The following is a 13,511-nucleotide window of genomic DNA, read 5'->3' on the forward strand; positions in this document are numbered from 1 at the left end:
GAGAAAACAGGAAATGATCATCAAGTAAAGAAGATCTTTATTGTTAACCAAATTTTCCTTGTCAGGACTGTAGATCTTCCAATTATGCCCCCTCCTCCCCCCTCTAATAAGCTCCTGCACTTTTAGAGGAAGAAATTTATGAAACCGTCCCTCTAGTAATCCCCCTTACCCCTTCCCCTCAAAAAAACACTCCGTATCAGTAAGTGCAATAAATTTATTCAAGTGCTGTAATTTTACAGAGAATTAACTCTGAAGCATAAATTAAAGTGCTAAATGAAACCCATGAAAAACCCACTGAGCATTAGCACTAGTAAGGGCATATATGTGAACCACACGAGGTAAAGAAATACTCTTTACTAGGGCTAACACTCAGTGGGTTTTTCATGGGTTTCATTTAGCACTTTACGCTTCAGAGTTAATTCTCTGTTCCATCATTTGTGTTCTTAGTGCTATGCGGCACAACTTTTATGCCATAATTTTAGTTTGCGATTATAGTGATTGATTAAGTTATGTTGGCATCAATAGAATATTGTATTGGGAAATAGCAGAGCAATGCTGAATATATAACATGGCTAAACAAAGTGCATTGAGAGAGTTAGATCATGAAATTGACTTTTCTATTGAGTTCCAAATTGATAAGCCCCCCTCTAGGAAGCCCCCCCCCCCCTCTTTTAACAAGCCACCTTCCCAAAGTACCTGAAATAAATAAGCACCCCAGGTGGCTAATAAGAGGATTTAGAAAGTATAATTTCAGAGCTGAGCAAAGAGTTTCCAGCAATCTGATTGGTCGAGCGGTTACTTATATGACACTATAGAAACCACTCCATGCGGCTTATATAAAAATAATCAATGTTAAAGTAAAATGTTAATAAGTGTTACTAAAATATTATGATTTTAGAAATTTCTCTGTTGTTCAGCTCTGAAATTATACTAAAACAATTATTCACCTCAGGTTCAGTGAATATTGTCGAATAATCCCCTCGACTTCGTCTCGGGGATTATTCGACAACATTCACCTCGCCTACAGCGAATAATTGTTAATTATAGTACCCTAAGAAATGGCTGGAGAATATTCTGGAGAATGTGCGTACTATTGTTAGGGTTACAAAGACATATGCCACTGTATATATATATTTTTTTCTTTATGCTTATTGTTACAAACCTACAGACGCCTAGAGCTTCCTTTCGGAGTCTTGACCCTTTGACCTGTAAAGGTGACTAGCATCTTATTTCCCCTACCTTAATAATAACAATAATAATAATAATGATAACATATTTATGCAGGATGGCCAATTCAGTTATAAAAAACTGCTATCAACTGCTATCATACCTTATTACCCATGAGTCACAATTAAGGTCTCAAGAGTAAAGGTAATGATCACCAATTATAGAAACCCTTGATTGTTGAACAACTTCTTCTTGCCCGCACCTTAGGAAATAGAGAACAATATGGGAATATGCATACTAATGTTCGCGCAATATACAAAAGGGTTAAAGTTGATTGGTGATTTAGAGCAACACCATACTGTTACTTCTTCCCTTTGATTACATTCCTATCAGTCTTAAGCGTCCTGTTGGGATCAAGCATACTAGTTAAACAGGGTTTATTGCGAAGTGTGATTGTATAAGTGAGGAAAGCTCTTAAAAGCTGTTTTGCATTGGACATACAGTGACAATGACAACCACTAATGTTGTTGAATCTTGATGCACAGTCACATTCAAAATTCCTCAACTTAAGTCTGATGATGAAGATAATATGTGCGCTTTGTTTGTTGTAAGTCTGTGACTACAAACCATCACACAACAAGACCGCCTGCTACCCAAATGTTCAAATTGCTTTGTGCATCCAAAGGTTTGCTGATTTAACTCTTAAATAACTCATGACCCTTTACACACTAACATCAGTATGCATACTCTCCATACTGTCTTCTGTAAAGCTCCTAAGGTGCTGACAAGGAGAATTTGTTTAACAATAAAGAGCTTTTATAGCTGGTAATCACTGATCATTTCCTGTATTCTGGTAAACACAATGTGTGATTCAGGGGTGATATGGTAAGGCAAATTAGATGCTAGTCACTCTTAGAAGTACAAAGGTTAATCATTGTCACACTAAGAAGCCAGTCTGTGATAATGATAGAGGTCCAATGATGGTACAGTCAACATGAGAACTGTTTCTAAATAATGAGCAGCAGGGATAGTGTGGTGATTAAGGCACTAGCCTCCCAACCCTGCAGCCCGCATCTGAGTCCTGCACCTGGTGTCACACGCGAGTTGAGTTTGTTATTAGTTCTCAAGGAGTTTTCTCAGGGTCCTCTGGATTCCTCTCTCCACAAAAAACAAAATTTCAAATTGATCTGGAGTCAGTGAACAGGAAGAGCCAGCTCGCAGTGTCCACTGCTGAATTATTATTCTTAGAATTACAATAAACCCTGTGTTAAGCATTACTGCATTACGTAGTTAGTTGGCAAAGTTCTGAAATTACTTCCCTTAGTTACTGTACAGTAATTTTTGCCTCTTTCAAGTGGCTACCTCATGGTTACCCTTTCCTAAGTCCCAATGGCCTGTTTGTATTGTTCTCCACCTGCATTGATGAGACACTTGAAGTATGGCCACTTGAAAACCAAGATTAATCTTTCAAGTAAAATTTAATCCAAGTTTATCTCCCAAAGGCAATTTAAGTAGTATTTTTGAGAAGTTTTTATAAATTAGTGGCCAATTATTGGAAAACAAGTTACTTTTTTTTTGTGATACTCCTTTTCTGTGAAACCTGTCTTAAGCCGTCAAGCTGTATTAAGCATTCACCCCATCATTCCCTGGGGGTGACTGCTTAATACAGGTTCAACTGTATCATGAGTCTTGAATATGTATGATCAGAACATTTACAAATTCTTTATCCTCAATCTGTGGAGCATTTCTAAGACATAAGTGTAATGGAAATTCCCTGAATACAGAAAAGCCCCAACAACCACTACACAAATCAGTGTCATACACAGACCGAACCAGTAATTTTTAATTGAAATGGTACACAAGTCACTTCTCACAAATATTCCAGAGTAAATACCCCAAAGTACATTTGCACGGTTACTACAAAACACCACCTAGTAATTTCTGTGTTTTCATAAATACAAGATCAATTTACCTTCCAGTTGTTCTCAACCTAACTCCAACGCAACAATAATTTCTTGTAGAATAGTTAGTTCTTCACATGAAAATTTAGTGTCAAATTCAACATTACCCTTACAATGTCATTGCTGTTTTTGACATTTGTCTTCTTGAAGAGGTTGCGATATTGATTTCTAAATGAAATGACTGAAAAATTGGACTTTCCAAGTTTTGAACAACAACAAAACTCAAAAGGAAAGAGTTTATTTCTCCCTGAACTGGAATAAACTGAAATCAAATAATGGTAATACCATGAGCAGCCAAGATTTAAGCAATTTGCTGTGACCTGAAGATGGTTAGCTTTGTTTGTCTCACTTCAAAGCACTGAGGGCATGCAAAGGTTAAATTACTGAGAAAGTTTTTCTAATTAGTATTCTTTTTATCCAGCTTAAGATTAACTGAGAATAAAAACAGACCATAGAGGCTTATGACAACAATATTATTCTAAAAAATCAACACTGATTTAAGAATATTGCAGCTGAGACAGGGTGATGCCTTTTTCTGGTAAAAGATGTCCGCAGTCTGCTCTTTTGACAATAATTTATGTCACCAAGTACTAAAAAATAACAATGTTGAGATGCCAGTGGTTTTCAACCAAAAATCCTCAAATCAAGTCTCAAATCAATCTTTTTTTAAAAATTAAATGCAGTACATAACATTTAAATAATGTAATCATATCTTTCTGTGTTCATTTCTGCAAGACACTTTCTGCACATAGTGTATTAATTTTTCCTGCCATTTTTGTACATAGTTCCCATTCTATCTTCATGGTACTGTCAGTTCATCGGATCTTGTGAATTTTCAAGAGTTACTACTTCTACCGCTTGCGTAGCCACTGGGACACCTTCACATGTGTCCACTATCTGGGTGTGGACTTCATGTCCCATTGTGGAGGTTGTCACTGTTTGAATTATTGAATGAGGTGCCATCGCTACTTGAGGAACAGATGCGGAGATGTACTGTGAATGAGTGCTAGCTGGTAAATGGTGAGTTTGAATCTGCATGAGAGATGCTGCAGCCTGAACTGGAATGGTGACCATGTTAGAAGTGTTTAAGTTATCCTGGACATTTGCCAATGCTGCAGCAGCAGCAGCAGCATGTTCGGGTAAAACAATCTGCCCTCCATCAGCAAGAGTGGCTTCTGCAAGAGTGGCAACAGCTGCTTGTGCAATAGCTTCAGTGTGTGATAAATCACTTTGGTCAATTCCTACTCCATCACCCTGTCCTGGATGAGGAAGAGTTACTTCTACTTGGGTTGCAGCAGCAACTTCAGCCAATGTTGCCACAGCTTGGGTTGCTTCTGTTTGCGAGGTGGCCGCATCTGATAGAGTACTGACAGCACCTGACGCATCTACTTGGATCAGCGACACGGTTCCATCAGCATTTGAAATGGTATGTACCATCTGGTGCTGTTGCTGTACATACTGGTGCTGTGTAGCATCTCCCTCTGAGAAAGCTGGCAACAGATCTTCCCTTCCATGGTACTTGTAGCAGTTCTTCACAATCTGTCGCAGGGCATTTGTCCATGAGATTCTGGCTTTTTCATCTTCACTGCGACAATCACTGCGAACATTCTGCCATGGCAAATCTGATGGCCACCAAGCTGGTCGGGTTGAATCCTTCCCCCAGCCTGGCTTTCCTCGACCGGTGGAATAGCGCAGCATCATTGGAATAAATGCTCTGAGCTGGGCTTGGGTCATTTTGTCAACAGGAGTTGGAATACCATCGATTACAAGAGGGGGTAGTGTGTAGATATCTGGATTTTCTGGGGGAGGTGGAGGGGCATGCTCTGCTAAAGCATGCTCTAGATCTTGGAGAACAAGCTGTTTAAGGTTTCTAACCACATTTTCCAGAGGAACGGCACCAAACACCTTGAAAAGCGGATTTGGTTTCCCAGGGCAGACGCACAGCACAACAGCTTGCTGTCCTACTCGAGTTGTATACTCGTCAATCGTCGCTCTCAATTTCCGCAGAAGACGAGTTTGTTGACGTTTTCTGATCGAAGGATTCGTTTCAAACGAATGTGGCCTTTTCCGCTTCTTTCCAGTCGCAATAGCCGCTGCAGCAGCGACTCCAACCGGCCCTGCAGCCGCTAACTGTGCTGTGACTTCATCACCGACCGTAGAATTTAGCAGGTCCGACCCATCGAAGGTTGTGGACTCCGGCGAAGATGGCTCATCATCCGACATTTGACTCATCGACTGAGATATGGAATGCGACATCTGCAGGGTCTGCAAATTGCCTTGCGACAGAGCTTGGGTTAAACCCACCTGATGAAGACCGACTTGAGCCAGTTTGCTGTCGAAAAGGATTCAAAACATACCGTCAGATTCGAGACAGAACAAAATGATACCAGTTTTTTTTATGAATGTTCATTGAATCTTTACGCGACGAATTAATACAAAATTCACGTAAAAACCTTCGCCTGAACTCGATTTTCACATCGGAAAAACCCCACAAAACATCGATAAAAATCACGACTGTAATCCAACAGATCGTCCTAAAGCGCCTTCATTTCCGTGGTTGATCACGAGAGAGCGAGCCCCTTTTCAGTTCGAAAATTACAATCTTTTCGTCTGGTAAACTTCTCCTTTCACTACAAAAGCACCGCGGTCATACTTACACTTTTAATCGACAACCTACGCTCCATAACTGCTGAAATAAGACGAGAGCCTTAGGTAAAACACAGTAAAGATACCTGGTTTGACGGCAGGATCAAAATAACTCAGCAAAGTTTCTGAATCTGCGCAAAGAAGCTGTCCGTTCGACTTGCGCGGAAAAGAGAACGCGATGGCGGCTGCTCAATAGAACAAACTGGCGTAAGGCTGCCACGCATGTGCTAACCAAACTGCGGGGTGTACCCCTTTCATGGAAAATTACAGGGCCAGCTTAATCTAACGCGCATTGTAATTGGCTAAAGTGAATCGCTAATTCAATAAGAACTCTTCTCATTGGCTGTTATTATTTAGTTCGAGTTTTAGCAAGGTGCGGTAGCACCTGTTCTTCTCACCTGCCCTTAGCTTTACTTCTTTCATTTTTTTCTAAAAATATAGGATATGATCAATAAATTATAAGGTTATGGTGTTGTTTGAATTAAGAGTTGTATTGTTCATTTCTTCCATAAACTAGAATCCTCTCCTTGTTTGCAGGGCTGGGATTAAAAAGAGTGATGGATTTTAAACTGTTACTTCTCTTTTTTTTTTTCCTTCATCTTTTTAGAAGCTGCCCATTATCAGCAAAGTGGTGTTATCTATACAGACATGTCCCAGCAATCACTACTAGCACCCAATTGAAAAAATTAGATCAATACACTTCAAATCCTAAGATGAAAGAAGTGAATCAGTGAATGTTAAAAATATTTTTTAACTTTGTATGCTTTTTTTTCTAAGATTTGTTCTGACCCTTGTCAATGGTACAGTGACACTAAATTCACTGAAAGGGTCTGGATAGGACTGAATATCATGTGACATTTCACCAAGGCCAACCACAGGAACACCACACTCCATTAATGTTAAAACTTACAAGCTTCTTACCTTGCATTCAAAATAAAGTGACTCCATAAGTTACACACCAAGATCTTCCTGTTTACAGTCCTGGCCTCCTAAGGTGCACTTGAAATCTTTGGCCCCCAGAAGTTTTAATGTTTTTTTTTTTTTTTTGTCCCCATAGTTACTACACTTGGACCCAGAAGTGATTAACATGTAACTTTTTCCTATGGTATCCATACCTTATCCACCAAACAGGTGATGAGAAAACTCAAACTAATCAGATTGAAATTGTTTTCTATATTGATATAATACCAAATTCTCATAACTATTTTAAAAGGAAATGTGAGGCAACTAGAGAGAAGAATGAACAAATAGATCTTGGGACTTAAAAGGGGGTTGACATGTAGTAGTAGGTCTCACAACAAGCTCCTCTGACAACAGCTCCCAGAAAACACTAACCAAACCCCATCAGTAAACAACCCCCTGTTGTAATTGATAATCACTATATTCTTGGGACATTCCCACCCCTCCCCTGGGCAAATTGTATCCTAACAGGGGTGTAGGTGGGAGGGGATTCTGAAATCCCCATAACTCCCACCCCTTTTTGAGACACTTTTTAAAGTCAAGAACATAAATATCTTAAAACTGAGGTTTGTGAAAACGTGCAAATCCTAAAAAGTTATAATGGCATAAATCTTTTCACTGTCTAACACTCCTTTTGCAGGTCATACTCTACAAGAAAAGAGCAGTCATAAAGCTTCTTCATGTAAGGTGCATGGAAATTTGTAAATTTGACCCCACTTCCCCTTTCAAAAATTCCTGGCCATACCCCTGTATAAAATTTAAGATGATCCTTTAAATAAACTTGTGGAGGCGCGGTGGCCTCATGGTTGGTGCACTCGACTCCGGATCGAGTGGTCCGGGTTCGAGCCCCGGCCGGGACATTGTGTTGTGTTCTTAGTCAAGACACTTTGCTCTCACAGTGCCTCTCTTCACCCGGGTGTTTAAATGGGTACCGGCAATTTAATGCTGGGGGTAACCCTGTGATGGACTGGCATCCCATCCAGGGGGGAGTAGAAATACTCCTAGTTACTTCATGCAACAGAAACAGGAGTTAAGCATCAGCCTAAAGGGCCACTAGGCTCGTAAACAGACTTTACCTACCTTACCTTTGAATAAACTTATACCAACTACTGTAAATAACATTTTAACAATAACAAAAACTAATTGTGTTGTATCAAAAAGTAATTTATTGCACTTCTCAAATAAATAATGAATTATAATAATCTTCTAAAATTATTCACTTTATAATATGTTCCACAGGATCACACATTACACAAAATTATATAAAAATTTACTCTAGACAGTTTTCTAGGACTCATTTCCATTGATCTACTGCTGATTGGAATGAAAATTTCATGACACAGTAAGAATCTCTGGCAGAGCCACACTGAAAAAACAAAGCTTAGGGCAACAACGATCAAGGAATTCTGACTGATTTTACACGACAATTATTGTAAAACACACCATGGGTCAAAGCAGAGATAGATATAACTTTGGCACAAAACTCAAAAATTATTTCTGCTGACTGACTGCTTTCTACTTGTAATACTGATTAACACAAGTACAGCAAGATCTCCTTGCACTTTTCAGCTGAAAATCAGGCATCAAGTACAACATATTCATGTTTACCAGATAATTATATAGTACAAATAGTAATCCAAAAATATATTTGAACAGGTCAAGACCAGCCTAGTCGAAAACTGTGGAGGAAAAAAGAGAATTCCTAATCCTTAAACTTCCATGAGAGACCAAGATAGAGTTTCTCTTTACAATTTTAAAACAGCGCCAAGCAGAAAGGTAATGAGAATAGAGATCAATTAAGGGATTTTTAATTGATCCAAAAACAAATTCATTAGAACTGTAAGGCAGGCGGTAATAAGAATTAATGATGAGGTTTCATAAACTCTCCAGTATGCACATTCCTTCATGTCATGCGAACCTTCAATATCTAGTATAATGCATAGTAGAGCTTCTCACACTTTTTAGATGTCTCAAGGAAATGCTTACATGTTAGATCTTTAAAAAAGAAAAGTTAATCCTGCTGCAATAATTTGACTCCAACCAAGGCCCATTTACGCTAAGTCCTTCAAGCAGGCAACATCAAACCCATGCTAAATGCGGCTTTCTCTTTTGGCATCCTACTGACAGTTCGTAGAGCCTTCTTATTACGAAGACGAGAAGGTATTATGTATAGCTAATCGCCGGTATTATAGGGATAACTTCCAGAATGTGCCAAAACTTTATTTTTTCTTTTTTCCTTTGCCTTTTTTCTTTTTACCCTTTTTCCCACCGGCTTCCCATCCAAAGCCTCGAAATCCCAAGAACTGCGGCACATTGTGCGCAATGTAGTAGCCATTCACCATCGCATCGGGACTCAAAAGATCCACCTCACGCTTGGTTTTCAAAGGTGACGGCGATCGAGACTTCTTTCCGCTTTTCTTCCCACCTTTTCTCGAAGGACTTCGACTGGCTCCTCTACTGCGACTTCTACTTTTCCCCGATTTCCTTACCTTACCAGATTTATGACCAGCCGGCTGTGGAAAATGACATGATTTGTAAAGAATTAGGAGAAAACGCAAAAGTAAACAAACCGAGGGAAGCCATTGAAAGTGCAGTAAACCATCCAAGCGTTGAGTTGAAGTTACAAATTTTGATCAACTCTTACCATTTTGAAGGGGAAGGCACGTCGATTTCCCCGGTCGAAATACCCGCTTTGCAAGTAATTGGAACAAATTTCAAATAGTTATTAACATAGTAGTATCAATTTCCCTCCTCCTGTGCAGTATTGTCTTCATCGACTGCTCGTTTCGATGGAATGTTATCACGTATCAACCCCGCCAGCTTTGTTGCCATACCAACTTCGCATAAATTAATCCTTACACAAATTCTTCGCTCTGGTCTGTCCTCTTCACGTTACATTTCTCGTAGCAACGAAAAGGCGAATTTGTCTGACAATCGGGAGTTTCTAAAATTGTTGATAATTTACTTTATTCTCTTGACCTCATGTATGATTTAAGGCAGACAGAAGAAATAAGAAGCCAGTCATTATTGGCCGGTTAAAAAATGCAACAGCTTCCGCGCTTTCAGCGGATGATGAAACTAGTTTCGGATTTGTGATCCGTTTTAACTTCGTTTTAAGCGTCCTTTCTTTTTTTACTTCAAAGCCTAATTCCTTGACGATCGACAAAAATGACCGTTCTTGCTTATGTGGGTAATTGTTTTTCTTTGTCTTTCCGTCTTTTCCGTCCATCAGTTTGCTGCATTTTAAACGCAGTGTTCAGAGGCTCAAAGAGGAGAAGATCAATCCCCAACATGAATCCCTTAGCTTGGAAAAAAGAAACTTCAGTTAGTCAGAGAGCAGTTACTCATTTATTTCCTGCGAAAAATACTTTTGTTACATGATATAAAGCTGACCCTACTCGTATCTGCACTTGGAAAGGGGTTTTAATTTTTTATCATTATTATCAATTTTTTTGTAGCTACGAGGAGCACCCTTCGTTTGAAAGCATTCCAAGAAGAATGCAATTTTCCGGAGCATACGGTAACGGGAAACTACATTTGATCAAAAGCACAACTAAGGGGTTAATACCAGCTGATGGGTCCTACCCACACTTGCCGTGATTTATGGTTAGTAATTAATTTTTTTCGTCTTTCCTAGTGACCAGTCATTATCGCCCTGACGGAAGGGGGGGGGAGTTTTAGGATTATATCTACATTCTACCAATGCAATAAGAATAATTGACCCTATCAGAAAACCGCAGCCTGCGTAGCCAGGCTCCTAAATGATGGAAGAGAGGAGGGGACAGTGGATGAATTGGATAAAGGAAATGCTCAATTTCCTACACCCCCCCCCCCTTAATACTCTGTTAATGATGACTGATTCCCCCTTCGTTCCCCTTTAAATCATCAGATTCCAACCACAATCAAATCCTCCTACCCTCCCCTACCCCTCCCCCCAGGTGATAAAAAACAGGAAAGTGATAACTTTGACATTGAAAGTGAGCCTCTGTTAGCAGTTTACGATTTCATTAGTTACAAAGCGATGAGATTTTCTGTTATGGCTGCTTGCTGCTCAGTGAAAGCTCATACGAAAATTGCATAGACATCAACGCAAATGGTGCCTCCATTGTCTCCCTCGCCAGCATTCATCAGATCTTCGCCATACCACACCCGTAACTCTTGGTTTTTGCTGACGCGGGAGGGGCTGAAAAAGGACAGCATTAGCTTCGGGGAAAGGGAGCTATATCCAGGAACCTTGGACCACTTAGCTCCATTATGTACTATAAATTCTCTTGGTGGCAAAAGAACGTGATTGTCTGAGGTTGTTATGACGACATTTATCTTGCCCAGTCCGTGGACGTACGAGCCACAGCCCCAGTAAGACCAATAGGAGACATGTCGTGTGTCACAGGTCACGTACCCGTACAGGTGAACCAACATCACAGCGGCCAGCTTTTTATAAGCAGTTTTAAGATAGAATCTACCAAACTGTCCGTTCTTTGCACCAAAACAGACAGGTGAGGTATTCTGCTTTTGCCATTCATCTATAGAGCAAAAAGAAATTAAATTGAATCAAAGATAAGTTTGCCCGTTTATTAAGGACCGCTCTCTTTTTATCGGTTGGGGATAAGGGAGGGGTGGCGGGGTTTACGATTTTAATGTGTCATGATAAAATTTACCTGATCCTCCATAAGGCTTTGTAATGTCCTTATGATCCCCGCCCGTCGATGGCAGATAATTTCCTTTAGTCACCCGTTTATACTCTGTTAGTGGCGACTGAGCCCTCCTCTCTCCCCCTAAAAACCATGTGATCCTCTCTAAAGCTAAAATCCTCTATTCCCCCACCAATGGCTGCCTGTCTCTTATAGTTATTGCTGCACAGCAAGCGTAGCAAGCGTGCAGCATTCTAATCAGGATTGGAAAAGTATAAAGGGGATGCGAATTCTCGAATACATCGCTTTTACCAGAATGCATTGTAGCTGTTAACCAGAGTACAATGCAGCACGATTGTTGTGTTTAGTGTATTGCGTTACCTAGCGTTACTACTCTAAGGACATTTCTTACATGTACTCAATCGTGTTGTTAATCTACTTTTCTAAGTAAAGGCGAATGAACTAATTGCGAGTATTGTGTGGTGAATCTACTATCCTGATCACTAAATGAAGTACAATTGAATTAGAGCAATAAAAGGAGTCACTTGATCAATAAATAACTCTACCTGCGTCAGTTGACACGGGGAAGCAGGAAAGCTGAAAAGAGGTGTTGATGAGCCTGTGCAACTCCTGCCATTATCTAGCGCTTTTAAATTTTCTTCTTTTAAAGTTAAGCTCTTATCAAGATGTTTCTCAACGACTTCCCTTCGCGATGAATTAACTGAAAGGTTTTTAAGATGTCACTTCCCCAACCGTATGTTCTTGATGTTTAGCAAAGCCGGATGAGATTGTGTTACAAAAGGCAGTATTCTTCTTCTGTGAGCGCGTTTTTTTCTCTGTTTTAAGTATCTTTCTCTCCCGCAGAAAATAACTTCAGAAGTATTTTTAACAATGTAAGTCTTGGAATACGCAGGTAGATGAGTCACAGGGTAAATTATGTCACTATTAACAGAATGTGCCACAGCATTACTCTAAAATTTGATGACGTAATTGTGGTGGTCTTTACAAAACGAATTCTTCGTTCTGACCTTCGATGTCTGTTGAGATACTCGACTGTATCGTAAATCAAAGGAAACTTTTAACTTTTAAGTTATCATTAGGTTAATGTTTAACTTTGCCGCAAACGAACGTGTTTAAAACTTTGCTATCATTTAGTTTATTTACTTTTGATTCAGTTTCATCGTCCTTGAAGCGGAACTATGGCTTTTCAGCATAAGCGGAAGATTTTCATGAAATTTGGTTCCTCGCTCTTGAAGCGAAACTTTGTCGCTTCAGCATAAGAGGAAGGTTTTCACGAAAGTTGGTTTCTTTTAGTTCAATCATTCTTGCCCTCAAACTTGTGGTTTCAAAGTATTGGAAAATATTTCTGCGACCCCTTCTGCGTAATCAGCCAAAATGACGAAAGACTTTCTGCTGATACATGCAAATAACGTAAATACATGCTTTGAGGTCGCGGTTTCCCAACAATCGGAAAAAAGTTTCTCTTTCCAAATCAAGAGCTGGCAGAGTCGACGATCCGGCGAAACCTGGCGAGGTAGTGCGCTATTTACTTATTGCCTTACATGCATTGCCTACTTTGATTGGGCATATCCCAATTTTGCCACGATAGGATTCTCCCTGCTGTCACGGTTGGTTTGTCTAGCTACCTGGGATGGCTCAAACCACACCGTGTCAGAAACACCGATCGATTTACAATTACAGTACGTCTCATTTTAAAACTTTCGCCCCGATGAAGACAAATTGAGTTCACAAACCTGCAGCACTCCTCTTTTCGGCCAAAAAGCAGAGATTCAAAATGAACAGGAAAATGAAACTGGATTTCATCTTTAAATTAAGCACGGCGACTTAGGTAGTGCGCGTCCTCAACAGTTTACGTTAACTTCGCAATGAGTCATTTACTTCCGTAAGAACGAAGTTTAATTCACAAACGCAATAGACCAACTCGAATTGATTGACAGAAAATTACATTCCCCGCAGTATTACAAATAAAACTATTAAGTTCCGCGTAGATCAGGAGACCGCAGAACCTGCGGAGCTAATATTTTTTTGTGAAAAAGGAAAGTAATTAAATGAATAGGATTATAAAAAAATTGACACCGTTCGAAATTTCGTTTTCGGGTATAAAGATCTCTTCTTAACGTCATTG

General features: G+C 39.7%; 2 protein-coding genes across 3 annotated transcripts; both read right to left on the reverse strand.

The window, feature by feature from the left end:
* Positions 1–2,981: 2,981 nt before the first annotated feature.
* On the reverse strand, positions 2,982–6,015 carry LOC111335811 (nuclear respiratory factor 1). 2 transcript variants are annotated; one of them, XM_022941807.2, is made up of 2 exons: positions 5,861–6,015; positions 2,982–5,460 (listed from the first exon to the last, which is right to left on the reverse strand). In XM_022941807.2, exon 2 carries the CDS (start codon positions 5,382–5,384, stop codon positions 3,939–3,941), a length of 1,446 nt encoding a protein of 481 aa, XP_022797542.1. In that variant the 5' UTR covers positions 5,385–5,460; positions 5,861–6,015; the 3' UTR covers positions 2,982–3,938. The 2 variants fall into 2 exon arrangements, with proteins under 2 accessions (XP_022797542.1, XP_022797541.1); XM_022941806.2 differs by having other exon boundaries at positions 5,786–5,979.
* Positions 6,016–7,877: 1,862 nt separating this feature from the next.
* On the reverse strand, positions 7,878–13,278 carry LOC148730419 (uncharacterized). The gene is made up of 3 exons (XM_088761577.1): positions 13,120–13,278; positions 9,379–11,257; positions 7,878–9,247 (listed from the first exon to the last, which is right to left on the reverse strand). Exons 1-2 carry the CDS (start codon positions 13,187–13,189, stop codon positions 10,797–10,799), a joined length of 531 nt encoding a protein of 176 aa, XP_088617703.1. The 5' UTR covers positions 13,190–13,278; the 3' UTR covers positions 7,878–9,247; positions 9,379–10,796.
* Between the last annotated feature and the right edge of the window lie 233 nt (positions 13,279–13,511).

This window comes from Stylophora pistillata, chromosome 5 (assembly GCF_964205215.1).
Source record: "Stylophora pistillata chromosome 5, jaStyPist1.2, whole genome shotgun sequence".
NCBI lineage: Eukaryota > Metazoa > Cnidaria > Anthozoa > Scleractinia > Pocilloporidae > Stylophora > Stylophora pistillata.

What these genes read in the sequence shown, in the direction of transcription:
- LOC111335811 (XM_022941807.2), bottom strand. Translation starts at nt 5,384, where the DNA reads ATGTCGCATTCCATATCTCAGTCGATGAGTCAAATGTCGGATGATGAG.
- LOC148730419 (XM_088761577.1), bottom strand. Translation starts at nt 13,189, where the DNA reads ATGAAATCCAGTTTCATTTTCCTGTTCATTTTGAATCTCTGCTTTTTG. An exon ending in CGAAAAGAGGAGTGCTGCAG is followed by an intron (nt 11,258 to 13,119) that starts GTTTGTGAACTC and finishes TTTGCTCTATAG; the next exon opens with ATGAATGGCAAAAGCAGAAT.